Here is a 17521-nt window from a genome sequence, read left to right as displayed (position 1 = left end):
ATAAAATACGGTTCATATTTGAGTAAAATATGTGTTCACTTATTATTTTTTGCATTTAAATAAATTTGCATTTTAATAGTTTAAAAAAAACTCTAATTATCTCCGAATTAAGTATTAATTGTCATTTAAGAGGATATACTTAAAGAGAGTATATATGAATAAAATCTAAAGGTATTTAAAATAATTATTATGAATATAATAATGGATTCATTCAATTACCACTATTTCCCATATTTAGTCAAATTTGCGACATTTGTTGCAAAAATTTCCCACTTTCTTAACATTCAATTATTTCCTCATTTTTTCAATAAAATTTTCCTAAAAACCATATCATTATCAGTGAGTTTAATAATAATTATTAAATTTTATTTTTTTTTGTCTATAAATACTATGAATAGTACAGTACCGTATATTTTACAATAATATGCCAACAAATTGTATTGTCAATAAAATTTTATATTTTATTATTGGTATTGTTGTAAAATTTATGAAATTGTTTAATAAGATTTAGGGATAGATTTAAACCAATAACTATAATATTTATTTACTTATATATTAATTAATTAATTTTGAAAAATCTTTATAAGTTGGCAAAAATAATAACAATTAGTGCCTATAATATAATTATATTACAAGTTTAGTATTTATATTCAAAAACTCATTTTTATGCAATAATGAAATCAAAAGCCATTGACAACATTTAAAATTTTAAAATTAAATTTACAAACAGGTATTACTTTTTAAAAAATTTAATTATCATTAAATTTTGAATAAATTACAACAACAACAACAAAATAAAACCAATAAAGTATATTAAAAAAAAACTATAATAAACTGAATCACCAGCAAAATGTCAAACGTTTAAATGTAGTGCTAATTAAATAATAGTTTATATATTATTATAAACTTTATAAATAAATGTATATAATTGGTACACACGTTGTTTGACTTAAGTTAGACATGAATTGATGTCTTTAAACAATTTTTTATGGTTTAATATTAAAGAGAGAGAGAGAGAGAAACCAAGAAAAAAGTTTAGTTTAAAAACTTGTTTGAGTTGTTGTACTAATAATAAAATCTCTAAAAATCTAGTGTTTGTATTGTATTTGACGCCAAACTCATTGAAAAACTGAGTGTAAATACAAACACAAAACAAGTGTTTAGTGAAACACAAACACAGATATATGTGTCGACTCTTAGACTCAAATCACTGACTGACTGACTGTCTTAAGACAAGTGATCCAACAGTTGGTGTGTGTTATCACTGAAAAAGATGACTACAAACTCGATACGACTTCCCCGACGACTACCAATTTTGATCATCGATGGCGTCCTCTTTCCCGGTAATTATTGGCTTTAATTGATGACCAAATAATGTCTTTTAGTGTCTCAACTAAACCATTATTTCATCTGTTTTTAAAATATTTTGATGACTTGTTTAAGGGTCGAGTATCCGAATTCCGGTCACTTCGTATCGCAAGTAAGTTATCATTGATTGATACTCACGATTGTCCATCAAAATGAAGATTACTATTATTATTATCAAATAAGACCTAATTATCTCAACGATTGTCTCAATTATCTGAAACCAGTTTTACACACAAATCGATGCCTTTTTAGTACAGATTTATTGTTTAATATAAAAAAATATTTTTATTTTTTAAGTAAACAATTAGTTAATTAAATGATTGATTGCTTTTGAAAAACAAAAACCAAACTTTGATTTGATGGACAAATAGTTTTATACATTAAATAAACGATTGATTGATAATTATATGTATGACCAGTATGTCAATGGTTAGGAGTCATCTACTGAACCGAAGTACACTTAGCAGTGCTATCATAGGTGTTGTTCCCAAAGAGATTGTCACCAACACATCCAATACGTCGACCGCTGAAGAGGATAACAAATGTATTGTTAATTTGTTTGTTTTTTCTAATTTCTTAATTTATTTGACGACTTAGATGACGACAATTGTATGCATTCAATTGGTTGCGCCGGTATTGTGGTTCAGGTGACGGGAACCAATTGGCCGCGACCTTCATATACATTATTAGTTACTGGATTGTGTCGCTTTAAATTGGACTCAATTGTCATAGAGTCGCCATATTTAGTAGGTTTGGTTCAACAGTTGGACAAATTATCCGTTGATGACATCGGTAATGCTATGGTTATAATAACTATTCATTTATTGATATTCGCTTTTAATTCAGATATAAATGAAGACAATAGCGAACTCTCTGATCTTAAAGAACAGTTCCGAGAACAGGCCTCAAGACTTATAGATATGCTTGACTTATCGGTGCCGGCAGTGGTTAGATTAAAACGTTTAATGAACTCTCTTCCGGTTCAAAGTTTACCGGATGTCTGTGCAGCTATAGTAAGGGCCTCACACTCCGAACGGCTTCAGATCTTAGACTCAGTTGATTTGGCCGAACGGTTCCGCAAAACTTTACCACTTCTGATGCGACAAATTGAGGTTTTATAAAAACGACAAATTGGTTTTAATTAGAAGATATTTGTTAACACTTTTTCAATGACAGGGATTACAACTTCTTCAAAAGGCTAAAAAAGACGGAACAATGACAACACAGACATTACAAATGGACAAATTGATTGATATCGGACGTCATAATAGGGTTGATATTGAAGATGAAGACATGGATGATTCGGATGATATCGCGTCAATTGAACGCAAAATAAAGTTAGCAGATATACCAGAAACTGCCAGAAAGGTAGCAATGAAGGAGTTGTCGAGACTCAAGAAAATGCCGACTCATATCCCGGATCATGCGATTGTCAGAAACTATTTGGAACTCATGACAGAACTTCCATGGAATAAGACATCACCAGAATTATTGGATTTGAAGAAATCTCGTCAGGATTTAGACGCCGATCACTACGGCTTAGATAAGTTGAAACAAAGAGTCTTAGAATATTTGGCGGTCCGTCAGCTGAAAAACACACTAAAGGGACCAATTCTATGCTTTGTTGGGCCTCCAGGTCTGTCATATCTATTGAGGAAATGCCGCTAATTATTATATTTACAAAAATATAAATATAATTTTCATTTTGAATAAAGGTGTCGGTAAAACAAGTATCGGTCGATCAATTGCTCGATCTTTAGGTCGAGAATTTCATAGGATATCACTGGGAGGTGCGTGTGACCAGGCTGATATTAGAGGTCATCGGAGGACATATATCGGCTCAATGCCAGGCCGTATAATTCAAGGTCTGAAAACAGTTGGCGTCAAAAATCCAGTATTTCTTTTGGATGAAATCGATAAAATGGTATTATTTTCTATATCTACTGTATATTACTGTAGTATTGATTAATGAATTTTATAAACCATATAATTATAGGGATCTGGTATTCACGGCGATCCGGCCGCCGCTCTTCTCGAAGTGTTAGATCCCGAACAGAACTGTGCCTTTACTGACCACTATCTTAATGTTCCCTTTGACTTATCTCAAGTACTATTCATAGCGACAGCAAACACAACGTCTACGATACCGGCAGCTCTTTTGGACCGAATGGAAGTGCTATCGCTTCCCGGTTATACTCACGAAGAGAAGCTTCACATTGCTAAACATCATTTGGTTCACAAACAGCTTAAAGAACATGGACTTAGTTATGAAACTCTTGACTTATCGGACGACGCATTGGCGGCACTTATTTCTAAGTATACCCGTGAGGCCGGAGTCCGTAATTTGGAGCGAAAGATTGGCGCAGTTTGCAGAGCTATTGCTGTTAAAGTTGTTGTAAACAGCTGTCCCGCTGACGACACCGCAAATATTGGTGGACATCATCCGAATGAAGTTCAAATCATTGATAATATAGTCGACTCACAAAAGTTTCCGATTCTTGTCAATGAAGCCGCCGTTGAGGATATATTAGGTGCACCTCTATATGAGAATGAATTGACTGCAAGAGTTGCCTTACCCGGCATTGCAATTGGTATGGCGTGGACTACTGTTGGCGGAGAAATAATGTTTGTCGAAGCGACCAAAATGGAAGGCGACGGACAACTTATACTAACGGGTCAATTGGGTGATGTCATGAAAGAATCGGCAAAACTGGCACTCAATTGGGTGCGAACTCATATTAACAATTACGCCATTGAAACCAATCACATGACAGATATTATGGATGGCACCGATGTTCACATTCACTTTCCCGCCGGTGCCGTTGGAAAAGATGGTCCATCAGCGGGAGTCACTATTGTCACTGCTTTGATATCACTGTTTTCTAAGAAAGTGGTTTCTTCTGACGTTGCCATGACTGGTGAGATCACACTTCGTGGACTTGTTTTACCTGTAGGTGGTATCAAAAGCAAAGTGTTGGCCGCACATCGGGCCGGTATTAGACGAGTCATTTTACCGAAGAGGAATGAAAAAGATCTTAAAGAAATTCCCACATCTATTCAGGTATTAACTATAAATTAAATGTTTAATATTAATAATTAAATTTTGATAATATATTTTTAAAATTTGCTTCAAAGGGTGAAATATTTTTCAATTTTGTGTCACATATCGATGAAGTTATTGAATATGCTTTTGATGGACGCATTGCACTATTGAATAGTCATTCAAATAGAGGACAATTAGAGAGCAAACTCTAAAACTAGTTTAACTATCACATAATTGAATCATATTTTTATAATTATACACAAAAATTATTCTGTGATAATGTATATATAAATATTGGTTTGTGTTTAACTATTTTTTTTTAATTGTAGTCTTAGATTATTATAATTAAGTTTATACCAATTGAACATTTTTCTCATTTTCTATTGTTTTCAAATGTATTTTATTTTTTAATATGATTACAAATTTTATTCAATGTTTGACAATAAAAGCCTTTTTAATTAATTGATTAAAAAATTGTTTAAAAATTACTTATCATAATTTCATAATTTTTATAAATAAATACATTTAAATATCATTTAAAAAAAGGTTTTTGAGTTCACATGACTGACTGTCCTGTTATATGTAATATTTGTCTGATTACTGTACCCTTTAAACCGGATTTAAAAATATATATCTATTAAAAATGTTTTAAAATTAACAAATAATAATCAGATTTGTGATGATAGGGCTGGTAATCATCAATTGATAAAATGATAAAAAATAAAGCACACGATTGTGTCTGTATAGTGATTATTATTGTCTGTTAATCAATAATGATTTTATTTCACTAATTAATGAAATATATGAAATAATTTAATTATTGCTAATATTAACTTTGTGTACAATATATGTACATTTGAGTACACACCAGTCGATTAGACAAATTAATAATTATATAACTTTGTAAACTTATTAAAAAAAGGTTATCTGTGTATACATACAGTATATTTTTAGTGATAAAAGTGATATTTTAAGGTAAAAAATAATTTGGTTTATTGCCAAACACTTGTTAATACATTTTTCTATAGATTAATATATTTTTTATAGCACTGCACAAAAAATGTTGGCGTAAAAAGTTTTTTTATTCAGTATCTAATTGTCGTGTAATTCATTTATTTATTCATTTGTGAATCCAATAGTATTATTGATATTGAATTACTCAAACCATATAAACCATAAACCATTTGTACACGTGATTGAAGATAATGATAGAGACAACCAATTGATAGTTGATATGTAATCGACTCAATGGTAACCAAAACTGATAACAAGTATCCGTTGCTTAGGGATTGAAGAATAATACGTCGTTAACCACATTATTAATGATAATCTAAACGAAGAAAAAATAGTCGACTTATAGTTTTTGACTGTTTGTCCGCACAATTCTTCAGATCATATATTCTAGTGTTCGTTGACTGTCCGGTCAAAAGGCATTTATAGACAATCCTTAAGCTTACACTCCATTCTCTTCTCTCTATTAGTTCATTCAGTTTATGTCAGTCTTTGCCTATCTCTCTCTTTCTCTCTTTCTCTCTCTCTCTCTCTCTCTCTCACTGACTGTCTCTAACTATAAACTACTGTCACATACATTGGATGCCAACCATTATAACTGTTGTTATTATATAAACAATTTTTCTGATATATAACTGTAATATAATTGTGTGACGAAGTGGCGATCTTTGAACTGTTGGTTCAAACAATTGTTTTGATTACATATCGATTTTCTATTGTAATCACACCTGTATTTTGGTCACAAAAGTGATGAATGACGACAATGCGGCCACAAATGTCTTACAGACAACTGGTGTCGTCACCAACTCACAGGTCGTACATGTGAACCCTCAAAGTGCAGCAAATAGTATACCGACTGTCCATCCGATTGGTCAAAATACTAACACTCACGGAGTTATTGTTCCGCCGCCGCAACTCATGGGACTTAACCTACAGGTGTCAGGTATTGACTAAAAATATTTTTATTATATCTAAACATTTATTAATTGTGCCATTAATTGCTAAAAATATTTTTGCAAAACTTTTTAATGGGTTCCTCTTAAAGCACTTGTTGCTTATACTGTATATAAATACTCTGTATAGTACTGTAGAGTACAGCAACTCATGGGCCATACAAGTGCTTAATATTAGTAGTGTTTTAAGGATTGGTAACCCTCCTGATGATGATAATTGTGATCATATAATATAAACACGAATAAGAATTTATATGCGATTTAATGTGTTTGACATAAAAACTATTAAAAACATTAACAACTCGTGTAAATACATAGAGCTATAAATTTAACGCACAATTTGTTGTTAAAACTTTTAGCTTAAAAAGTCAGTTATCGCTGGCTTTCCTCTATTGTAGGCATTTATTTGTAAGCATCACTTTCCCAGCAATAATCGCCCGATCCATTCAAATACATAGCACTGGTATTATGTTTTATATAATAATAATAATTTGATGGCTTGTTTGGGGAATTAAGTTTCAAATAATTCTTAAATGTTTCGTAAAAACCATTTTGAATATTCTATATATTAAATGATTATTGTTTTTATGTTTGAAACACTTATTTTTTAAATGCAAAATAATTGCAACCAAAATATACAAATCACTATTTTATTAAACATGGTTTGCGTGTACGGGGAGGAGCTTACAGTTATATAGCTATGAGAAACAGTCTCAAATTGTTTACCCGTTTGGGACAGTTGTCATCAAAATCTGTGGTGTGTGTCTTGGCCTATGTCTGTCACCATCAAGTGATCAACAATTTATTCAAATAAAGTCATCATTACATTCACTATACAACACTTCAATGCAATTGATTTATACATTTGTCATCTTTTTTTTGACAAATAAATAGATGAAAGCAATAATAAACTATTGAAAAAGTTTAGTAATTAGTTTAAAAAAATTTTTTTTTGTGGATTATTAGTAACATTTTTTATATTGACTACAAACACTAGTTTTAATTATTGTGAATAAAAGTTTTGTTTTTTTTGTATATCATATTTGGTTATCACTAGTTATTTGCTTTTCAATATCAATAAGATATATAACATTTACTAAGATATTGAAATATTTTTTTTTGACTTTTAATCCTCAAATAGACTTAAATATTAATCAATGAGTTTATAATTTTATCGTTAAGTTTTGTAATAACATGTGTTGTTTGAGAGCCGATTTGTGTGACACATTGTATTATTATAATATTTAATAAAAACAAATGTTTAATTAATTTTGATTAATGTGAATTGAATTTAAATATTTTGAAATATTAGTTATTATATATCTTATATTATAAAATAAAATATATGATACATATAATGGATACGAGACTACACTTGGATAACAACCATTGTATGGATGCCTATCATATATATTATCAAAGCAACACTTGTATGCAATGTATGTAAACCACTGGTCCTAAAACTTTAACAAATTATTTTATTATTATTATTAGTAATTTCAAAATTTCACGTTTATTTGTACTAATGTTTTATAAGTTAATATAAATTAAAATTTCATAATAATTTTTATTTTGAGTACAATGTGTGATAATTTTTATTATTAATATTTTTATTTCCATTTCTAATTCATTACTGTCATATACTATAAGTTAGTATGTCTACAATATAATAGACATATATATATTGTTTTAGTGATAATTGTCGAGTAAATGACTATAAATTGAAAGATGACTTAATTGAAAGCAATTAACACCAGTTTTCTCAGTCAATGAGTGCTTTAGTTCTCATGGTTTCAAAAAAATATATTTCTTATGTAATAACTGTTATGAAATATTTTTATATAAATACATAAAAACTAATAATTTAATAGACTTAACTTTGATTTAGATAATTTAATGGCAAGTAATACTAGTTTATAATCTCATTGATATATTATAAAAACAGTTGTCTATCCATTTGAAAGCATTGACTGAAGGCTTTTCTATTGATTTGAAATCAATAAAACATAATATAGTCTTACAGATGGAAATGTGAAATATAATATTGTTTAACAAATTTTAGTACTTATTTTAATTTTGTCTGTTATATGATTGCATTATAAGCACGATTTGTATTACATGATCCAAATATATATGTATTTTTAAATTACGCTAAATTACTTAGCCTCATATTTAAAATTTATATAAAATGATGCATTGAATTAATACATTTACTTTCTAATATAAAGTAATTATTAATATTTAATGCAAATTTTTTGAATAATACAGTACACAAACATATATATATTATAATATATATCTATTTATTGTTTATATTTGAATAAATTTTTGTGGAAATTTATTCAAAAATAACATTTTTATGTTCACTAATAATATCATTTAGTTTTTTCTCTGATTGATAACATTTTATGGCTGTTTCTATTTAAAGACACATTAATTATTACTGTATATAATAATCACATTTAGTATATTCAGTATACATTGTATAGCAATGTATATATGAGTTACTTGCATGAGATTGTATGGTATACTGTATAGCATTTTAATTCAATATACAGTATTGATATATTAAATACAGTAAATCTACATTTGATATGCACTATAGTTTTGTTTTGAGGTACTGATAGTGTATTGATAAGCAATCGGACTCCCAGTGTATGAGTGTTAGGGATCTGGTGTTTGCATTAGGTCTGTACCGTTTCAAAGACAAACACTGTGACTATACTCACAGTAACATTCAATAATAAATAGTTTGTATATATAAATACAGTATACATATTAATATACAGTATATATAAGTTATAAATGTTTTCAAAGTCGGTGTTAAGACATGAGTTGTATCTAATTTACGACAAATTTTTGCGTTTCACTCCAATTGTATCTCACATTTGAATAGTTGGTCTTAATTTTCTAATATCGCTGTCACTTATATATACTGTATTTATCGATAACAGTATTGACATCAATAATAAATATGTTTCTTAAAAATCTATCGCAAAATTTTTATTATAATTTGTCCAAACATTAGCTTATAATATAACAACATATGTCTGTTCACACAAACAATTCATTTGAAAATATAAATATCTGCCGAATTGAAACACAAAAGCTTTAATTTATTTGGCATAAAGACATTGATTGTAGAGTTTATCACTGAAAATAAAATTTTATAAGATTTAAAATGTATATTTAAAATTACATTTTCTAAAAATAGCGTTATTTAGTTGTTAGTTATATTATTATTTAAAAAAAAAGTTTTAAAAAACTAGATTATTAATGAATTAAAATAACATAAAGAGTTTAAAGTCCAATCCAGCTCTTATGACATTACAGTACATCCAACTTAAAAAATAATAATAACTAAGCTATAAGTATATATATATATACTGTATATAGATATATATAAATTTATATAATTTATTTGTAATCAAATTTCTTGTTTAATTCATATATCGATTAACATATAAATATAGACAGCACTTGTGTTTTAGATGTTAGACTAATTTCAATGAGATATTTAGATATTATTATATCTTAAAAATTCCATCAAAAAATTTATTACATTTACAACAAGTTTGTGTAGTCTATCGACAAACAAAGTTTTAAACAATATATATATATATAATAAAAATAACTGACAATAAATTGTCATCAAAAATAATGTCGACTAAACGCGATTTATTATAAAAATAGATCCTAACGGAGACATATCAATATCTGGTCACTTAAACGGTGGCCAGAATTCGCCGCCCAGTGGTCTACAGCAGCCGTGCGCTATATGTGGTGACAAAGCAACCGGCAAACACTACGGCGCCTTCAGTTGCGATGGCTGTAAGGTATGTCACTCTCTATATTTCAGACCTATATTCATCTTTCCTTACAAATAACCCAATGATTCCTATTTTTGACTTTTTATATGATATCATAATTTTTTAAAAAGGGTTTCTTTCGACGTTCAGTCCGTAAGAACCATCAGTACACGTGTCGGTTCAATAGGAACTGTGTTATCGATAAAGACAAACGAAATCAATGTCGGTATTGTCGGCTGAAGAAGTGTTTCAGAGCCGGTATGAAAAAGGAGGCTGTCCAAAATGAGAGGGACCGCATCACATGTCGACGACCCAGTTATGATGACTCGGCCAACAACGGCGGCACTTCCATCAATGCACTCGTTCACGCAGAGATGTATGCACGGCAGGTGTGTATAACAATGGTATATTTATCACTATTGAGTCAATTTTGTTATACCTAACTAACTGTGCAATTTGTGCAATAGATTGTACCGCAACCCATTGAAACCAATTATCAAACAAAAAAGTTGGCCACAATTCATGATGTATGCGAGTCAATGAAACAGCAGCTCCTGGTGCTCGTTGAATGGGCCAAATGCATACCAGCTTTTATGGATTTGCAAATCGATGATCAGGTGGCCTTACTTCGTGGTCACGCTGGAGAACATCTACTTTTAGGACTTTCCAGAAGATCTATATCTATAAATGACATTTTATTGTTAGGAAATGATTTTGTAATACCGAGACATTCAACAGATCCCGAGATACATAAAGTAGGAAATCGGATATTAGATGAGATTGTGGCCGTCATGCGGGACGTCCGTATGGATGACAGTGAATTCGCGTGCCTTAAAGCCATCGTTTTCTTTGATCCGAGTAAACAATTCTTCATTATAATTGTACACAGAGTTAATAGTAATGCATGAATTAATTGTGTTATAGCAGCTAAAGGTCTTAATGATCCACAAAAAGTCAAACTCCTCAGACATCAGGTGCAGACACTACTCGAAGACTATATTAATGATCGACAATACGACTCAAGGGGTAGGTTTGGCGAGATATTGCTGCTATTGCCGTCTCTTCAGAGCATAACCTGGCAATTGATCGAAATGATTCAAATCCAGAAGCTATTAGGAACGGCCAAAATCGATAATCTGATCCAAGAGATGCTTTTAGGAGGTAATGTAAACACAGCCAACAATGCATCGCAACCACAGATATCATGGCAGAGAAACCATTCGCTATGGCAGGGATCATACCCCAGTATGTCTTCATTATATATCTATTTGATCCATTAGTTCGGTTTAGTTTTAAACAATCCTATTCCTCACTCATCCATTGCTTGAGAAAAAAATCTCACTTATCTTTCAAAATATTTATTTATATTATTTACTAAAAATATTTTTTTTTATTATCAAATGATTTGGTGATATCAATGAATAGTTTTAGTAAATAATATATAATAAATGTATAGATTTTTTCATTTTATAGACGCATTAATAAATAAATTTCTAAAAATAACTTATTTAAATATATATATAAATTTATCACAAAACTATAGGACAGTCATTTCCTGAGAGCACTTCCAACTCATCATCAAATGTAATGCCTAATACATCAGCTAATCAATCATCAAATGGACAACCAATTAATGTCCATTCGGTCAGCGGTGGCGTCAATGGTGTCAACACTTATATACCAAACAATTCTCATAACTCGATGTCCAACGGCTATCAGTCGGACATCATGTCAAACGGTCACAGCTCTGACACATCAATCCCTTCACCAACCGATGATTCATATAAAGTACAATCAAATCCATTATCTTTCAAACGAGAGTCCATTGAATCGGATATTAACTCGTTTTAAAACTATTGTTTTGTCCTCAAATTTATTTGTAATCAAAACTCTCATTGAAATCAAAGCCTAATAACTATTTTTGTGTATAATTTAATTAATTGAATGCATAATCAATTCAAATACTAGTTTTTGACGCTAAGAAATATTTTTTATTTAAAAAAAATTTTCATATAATGTAAGGCATAAAAGTTTAATTGAAACATGAATTTAATTTAATTTCTAAAAAATTAAATAACTTTTTTATTAAATATAATTTATAACAAAATATATTTCTCTAGTTTAAACACATTTCTTTTAAATGCATTTTCTCTGATTTTATACTAATTTGTTGTCAATTTTTAATATTTAAAATATAAAACTTATTTGTGTTTAATTTTGTTAAATATAAAATTGTAAAAATAATTAATATTTTTTTAAAAAGATATATTTAATGCTTATTAATGTATAAGACACTTGTTTTCTTGATATTTGCCATAAATATGTAGTAATCAAGAAAAAAGTGAAGATTAGAGAAATTAAGTTAAATTATAATAACAATAACTGTTATGAGACTAATCGTTATATGAAATACTACTGTATCGCCACAAAAATGATTATTAATTTATGTAATATATATTGAATTTTTGTGCCATAAAAAATTGTTTGTCTCTTCATAACTAAAAAGCTTAATAATTTTTTAATATTATAGATAACACACATTTTTGCTCAATTTTTTAGACAAATGAGATAAATAACTACAACTATTATTATTATGTATTAATAATTAATTATAAAATCATGTTTTTTATTGTATTATATTAACATTTATCAATGTTTGTCAATTTAAACTGGAGTAAATAATCAAATAAATATAATTATTTTCATTTTTTAGTATTATTTTTATTTTTATTATTATTATTGTGTAATATATTAGATAAGAAAACTTGAATGCATTAAAAAAGGAGTGGTTAGAGTACTAATTAATTGATATAAAATTTCTTTGAAGTTATACTCCAATATTGTATTACATTTATATTAATTGAAGGGAAAAATTTATTATATGAATAGTAATGTTAATAAATTTTTAGAGAATTTTATTGTAGTTTATTTTAGTCTGTCCTATGATTGATGTTATGTCCCGCTTATGGCTCTATATTATGATGTGATTAACAGACATACCGTTTCCCTAAATAACTGTTGGAAATTCTGGTGCTTCTCATATACAATAAAACCAAACACCAGTTACACTACAGTAGAGGTGGAGTTCTTGCCGACAGTACATTTAGGGCAATGAAAATCCAAAGCAAATATCAGTCCCACAATTGTTTCGATAGTATAGCTTAGACACCACCCGATGCCTGCCTTCCCTTTCTCTCCAAATGTGATAACATTTTGCATACACTGAATACGTGATTCACGTATAACAATGTCTCTCTCATTGGTTCAGCACTTAAATTGCTTTACACTATATATTTATTTATAGCCTAAACTATTAGTACAGTATTATTATTATTATTTAACTGTAATTGTAATTACAAGTGGTTTATTAGTAAATGTATTATACATCAAAACAAAACTCAAAATAATGTTTAAGTTTACTTTAAATTATTTTTTTTGAAACATAAAAAAGAAAAAACAAATTTTATTGCAATTTCCAGACTTTTCATCTTAATATCACGTTTTTCAATGAATTGATGGCAACATAATATTGTTGAACATAGCTTTAATAAACATATATACAGTACACTGCAGTTAAAATTTATATCTTATTTTAAATTTGTTATCAAAATTATGTCTTTTAGCACATACTATGATTAAATATGCATAAAAAATTAATATAATATATGATATATTCTATGCTTTAATTTATTAACTATAAATTAAATTTATATACAGTATATACTCTATTTATATATATATTAATTATTTATATTATATTTTATTTAGTTATGAATTTTATAAAAATAAACAAATAAAAATTATCATATACTGTACTATATTTATAAATGAATACAAAATTATTATTAATATTATTCAGGTATAGATATATATGACTATAAAAGTAAACGACACGTTTAATCAAATGCAAGTAAACGTGTAAATTGGGTTTAATAAATCAAATAATAACTAATAATAAGTAATAATATTATTATTATTATTATTATTATTAAATGTTAAGATGACTCAAATATTTATTTGTTTTGCAAAAATTTATTTGAAAACTTTTAAATCTTATTTATTTATTTATAAATTGTCAAATAATATGGTATTTCCATAATCAGTGCAAATAAACATTGACTGACCCATTGGTTGTGGAAATTAATAAACAATTTACTAATTATATCTTAAATACAGTATATATTCCCACATTAATTACACTATTTTTTTGTTTTATATTTAGCTAATAATTATAAATCAAACAATTTGTACAAATAAATGCCAAAGTAGTCAATAATAATAATAATAATCAAATTTCCAAAATAACCTAGATCATTTAACAAATCATTTAACAGATCAATTTCATATGTTATTTACAATTTAAAACATGTTTAAAATATTTATAAAAAAATTATGTTAAATCTATAATATATTTTTAAACAATTTATTGCAACAAATACTTGGAAAAGATTATATAATAATCGGGTATTTAATGCAAACAAAAAATCTTTAAAAACATTATTTAAAAGCAATTGATTTGAATTAATATACAACAGATGTCTTCATTGGTTTCAAATTTCATACACAGATCATCAAAACAATTCAATAGTAAAGCATAAATAGACACAAATTAATGGCAATACAAACACATGTAAATAGAATAAGAATTAGTGTTGAAAATGTAGACCTTTTTTATATACAGTTTAATGAATAACAAGTTTTTAAAGGATATAAACTGATTGATTGAGTCATCGATTGAGTTGTTTGTCTTAAACAATGTAAACAACTGATGATATCATAGTTTTTTTGGACACAAGAAGTACAAGTAATCCATAATATGAATGAATCAAATCTAGAAAAAGGTATGAAAATTATTATTGTTTTTTTTATTCATATCTTGTTTGACGACATTTTTCATTTTCGCCGCAGAAATGTCAAAAGTGGACAACACTTTAGGCGAAGAGTTGGTCAAAGAAGTGCTTCAGTCGGGCGTCGATTTGCGCTCTTATAGTAAGGAAGTGGAGAAGTCATTGGTGGACATCGAGAACGCATCGGTCAACGACTACATCAAACAGTCGGAAGCCATCACTTCATTGCATCAACAGATTGTCTCTTCGGACCAAATTCTTGAACGATTGGAGGGAATGTTGTGTGCATTTCAGGCAGATTTGGGTAATATATGTCAAGAAATACTATCACTGCAAGAGTTGTCCGTATCTTTGAATCAACGGCTGAAGAATAAGCAAACAATTCGTTCAAATTTAAGTCAATTTGTTGACGATATGATTGTCTCGGAGGCCGTTATATCACACATATTGGATACTCCGGTGTCGGAGAAAGAGTTTTTGGAACAGCTCTATGTATTGGACCATAAAATATGTTTCGTTAAGGAACAGTCATTCCGTGAGGCCAAGAGTTGTACCGATGTTCTCCAGATTCTTAACAATTTGAAGATCAAAGCCATCACTAAAATCCGTGAATATTGTCTGAAGAAAATACATTCGTGTCGTAAAGCAATGACTAACTATCAGATACCGCAAAACGCTTTACTCAAGAATAAGTTTTTCTATCAGTTTCTGATGACTCACGATCGGGAAGTGGCCCGAGAAATACAGACCGAATACATGGACACAATGAGCAAAGTCTACTTCTCTTACTTTAAAGAGTATTTGCATCGACTAACGAAACTTCATTTTGAAGAGATGCCCGACAAGGATGACCTCATGGGTTGTGAGGACACGGGCGCCAAATCTCGGTCATCAATATTCACTCACAAACATTCACTAAAAAATCGGTCGACTGTTTTCTCAATAGGCGATCGCGAGAATCTATTGACTATGGAATTAGAGTCACCACTAATTGTTCCACACGTGGCTGTCAAGAGTGATATTAGGTATTCAGTAGAGTCATTGTTTCGGTCGCATCAGTTCGCACTCGTAGACAATGCTTGTCGTGAATATCTATTTATAACTGAAGTTTTTATGGCTAATCATAACACGGCTCAAGAATTTTTTACCATTGTTTTGGGCAAAACATTTTCATTGATGATCAAACACATTGAAGACCAGTTCCAGAACAGCTACGACACAATTGCACTGTTTGTTTGTCTTCATATTATTTATAGATATCGTCTGTTAGCACATAAAAGAGCTGTTCCGACACTTGATTTTTATTGGGAAACAATTGTGAAGATTATTTGGCCGCGATTTGATTACGTGTTTCAGTTGCACATCCAAAGTATAAGACAATGCGATACAAGCAAACTAACCAATTTTGATACCCGTCCTCATTATATTACCAGAAGATATGCAGAATTTTCGGCATCAATTATGATCATTAACGACACATTTCCCGATGAAAGGGTCTCTATTTTGTTAGGTTCTCTTCAGAATGAAGTAGAGAATCTGATACTTAAGATGGCGTCTCTATTTCATAATCCCAAAGAGCAGCTGATATTTATTATTAATAACTACGATATGATATTAGAAATACTTATTCAACGCAAGAAAGAAGACTCGAAAGAGTCGGAAAATATCAAACAACAGCTGACGAAACGCATCCAAGATTTTGTTGAAGAACTTTTGTGTCCACATTTCGGTGCAATGATTGCGTTTGTAAAGGACTGCGAGTCTTATATCGACAAAAACGATTTGGACGCTCTTAAGCGTCAAGAATCAAATGTTACCGATTTGATTAAGTCATTCAACAGCGGATGGCGTAAAGCATTAGAAGAGATCTCCAGAGAAGTGATGAATTGTTTCACAAATTTTAAGAATGGAAATAACATTCAACAGTCAGCGCTGACACAAATCATTCAATATTATCATCGATTTAGTAAAATAGTGTCTCAGAGTCCGTTCAAAAACAATCCGACCCGAAGTGAACTCATAAACATTCATCAGTTGATGGTTGAGGTCAAGAAATATAAGACTAACTTTTAGCACATTTTTATTTTTATTGAATATTATAGTTATATTTGTATATATATTGTCAAATTGTTAATTTCTTTGTTGTAAATTATTTATTTAAATTAATAAATATAATTATGATATTTTGAATATAAATTAGATAAATATTGTTTTTTTTTAATTTTTATATCTATTAAAAATTATAATAAGGAAAACTATTGTTTTAATTACCGGTAAGATTATTATTATTATATATATTATAGGTTAATGAGTCATATAATTAAATACAATAGAAGTATACATTATTTGTAATATAATGATAATCAATGATTATTAATCATCTATTATTCAATAACTTAAATAACAATATAAACTTAGATATGGTGTATAATTTAATTCAATTTATAAGATTTAGTAAATAGTGTTAAGATATAAATAAAATAATAGTAA

At 28.9% G+C, this 17521-nt stretch overlaps 3 protein-coding genes across 7 annotated transcripts; all 3 read left to right on the top strand.

The window, feature by feature from the left end:
• The first annotated feature begins 948 nt into the window (after positions 1-948).
• On the top strand, positions 949-4690 carry LOC128962626 (lon protease homolog 2, peroxisomal-like). The gene is made up of 9 exons (XM_054309016.1): positions 949-1343; positions 1444-1480; positions 1788-1912; positions 1966-2160; positions 2215-2480; positions 2545-3004; positions 3084-3292; positions 3365-4429; positions 4504-4690. Exons 1-9 carry the CDS (start codon positions 1274-1276, stop codon positions 4621-4623), a joined length of 2547 nt encoding a protein of 848 aa, XP_054164991.1. The 5' UTR covers positions 949-1273; the 3' UTR covers positions 4624-4690.
• Positions 4691-5689: 999 nt separating this feature from the next.
• LOC128962628 (hepatocyte nuclear factor 4-gamma-like) lies at positions 5690-12203 on the top strand. 5 transcript variants are annotated; one of them, XM_054309020.1, is made up of 6 exons: positions 5690-6365; positions 10069-10211; positions 10316-10573; positions 10652-11042; positions 11109-11429; positions 11728-12203. In XM_054309020.1, exons 1-6 carry the CDS (start codon positions 6173-6175, stop codon positions 12033-12035), a joined length of 1614 nt encoding a protein of 537 aa, XP_054164995.1. In that variant the 5' UTR covers positions 5690-6172; the 3' UTR covers positions 12036-12203. The 5 variants fall into 5 exon arrangements, with proteins under 5 accessions (XP_054164995.1, XP_054164994.1, XP_054164996.1 ...); XM_054309019.1 differs by having other exon boundaries at positions 10316-10588; positions 11112-11429; XM_054309021.1 differs by having other exon boundaries at positions 10316-10588; positions 11109-11345.
• Positions 12204-14850: 2647 nt separating this feature from the next.
• Positions 14851-17193, top strand: LOC128962627 (vacuolar protein sorting-associated protein 52 homolog). Its single transcript, XM_054309017.1, has 2 exons — positions 14851-15025; positions 15093-17193. Exons 1-2 carry the CDS (start codon positions 15001-15003, stop codon positions 17102-17104), a joined length of 2037 nt encoding a protein of 678 aa, XP_054164992.1. The 5' UTR covers positions 14851-15000; the 3' UTR covers positions 17105-17193.
• The last annotated feature ends 328 nt before the right edge of the window (positions 17194-17521 follow it).

Source organism: Oppia nitens, unplaced genomic scaffold (assembly GCF_028296485.1).
Source record: "Oppia nitens isolate AA-2021 unplaced genomic scaffold, nextdenovo-longstitch-racon4-pilon3 scaffold6_pilon_pilon_pilon, whole genome shotgun sequence".
NCBI classification, from domain to species: domain Eukaryota; kingdom Metazoa; phylum Arthropoda; class Arachnida; order Sarcoptiformes; family Oppiidae; genus Oppia; species Oppia nitens.
This window is presented reverse-complemented; position numbering and strand designations above follow the sequence as displayed.

Bases quoted from the DNA above. Each gene is read 5' to 3' on its own strand.
- LOC128962627 (XM_054309017.1), top strand. From the start codon at position 15,001: ATGAATGAATCAAATCTAGAAAAAG. The intron at 15,026-15,092 runs GTATGAAAATTA...TTTTCGCCGCAG, and splicing joins TGAATCAAATCTAGAAAAAG to AAATGTCAAAAGTGGACAAC.
- LOC128962626 (XM_054309016.1), top strand. From the start codon at position 1,274: ATGACTACAAACTCGATACGACTTCCCCGACGACTACCAATTTTGATC. The intron at 2,161-2,214 runs GTAATGCTATGG...CTTTTAATTCAG, and splicing joins ATTATCCGTTGATGACATCG to ATATAAATGAAGACAATAGC. The intron at 3,005-3,083 runs GTCTGTCATATC...TTTTGAATAAAG, and splicing joins ATGCTTTGTTGGGCCTCCAG to GTGTCGGTAAAACAAGTATC.
- LOC128962628 (XM_054309018.1), top strand. From the start codon at position 6,173: ATGAATGACGACAATGCGGCCACAAATGTCTTACAGACAACTGGTGTC. The intron at 11,043-11,108 runs GTAAACAATTCT...ATTGTGTTATAG, and splicing joins CATCGTTTTCTTTGATCCGA to CAGCTAAAGGTCTTAATGAT. The intron at 11,430-11,727 runs GTATGTCTTCAT...ACAAAACTATAG, and splicing joins ATGGCAGGGATCATACCCCA to GACAGTCATTTCCTGAGAGC.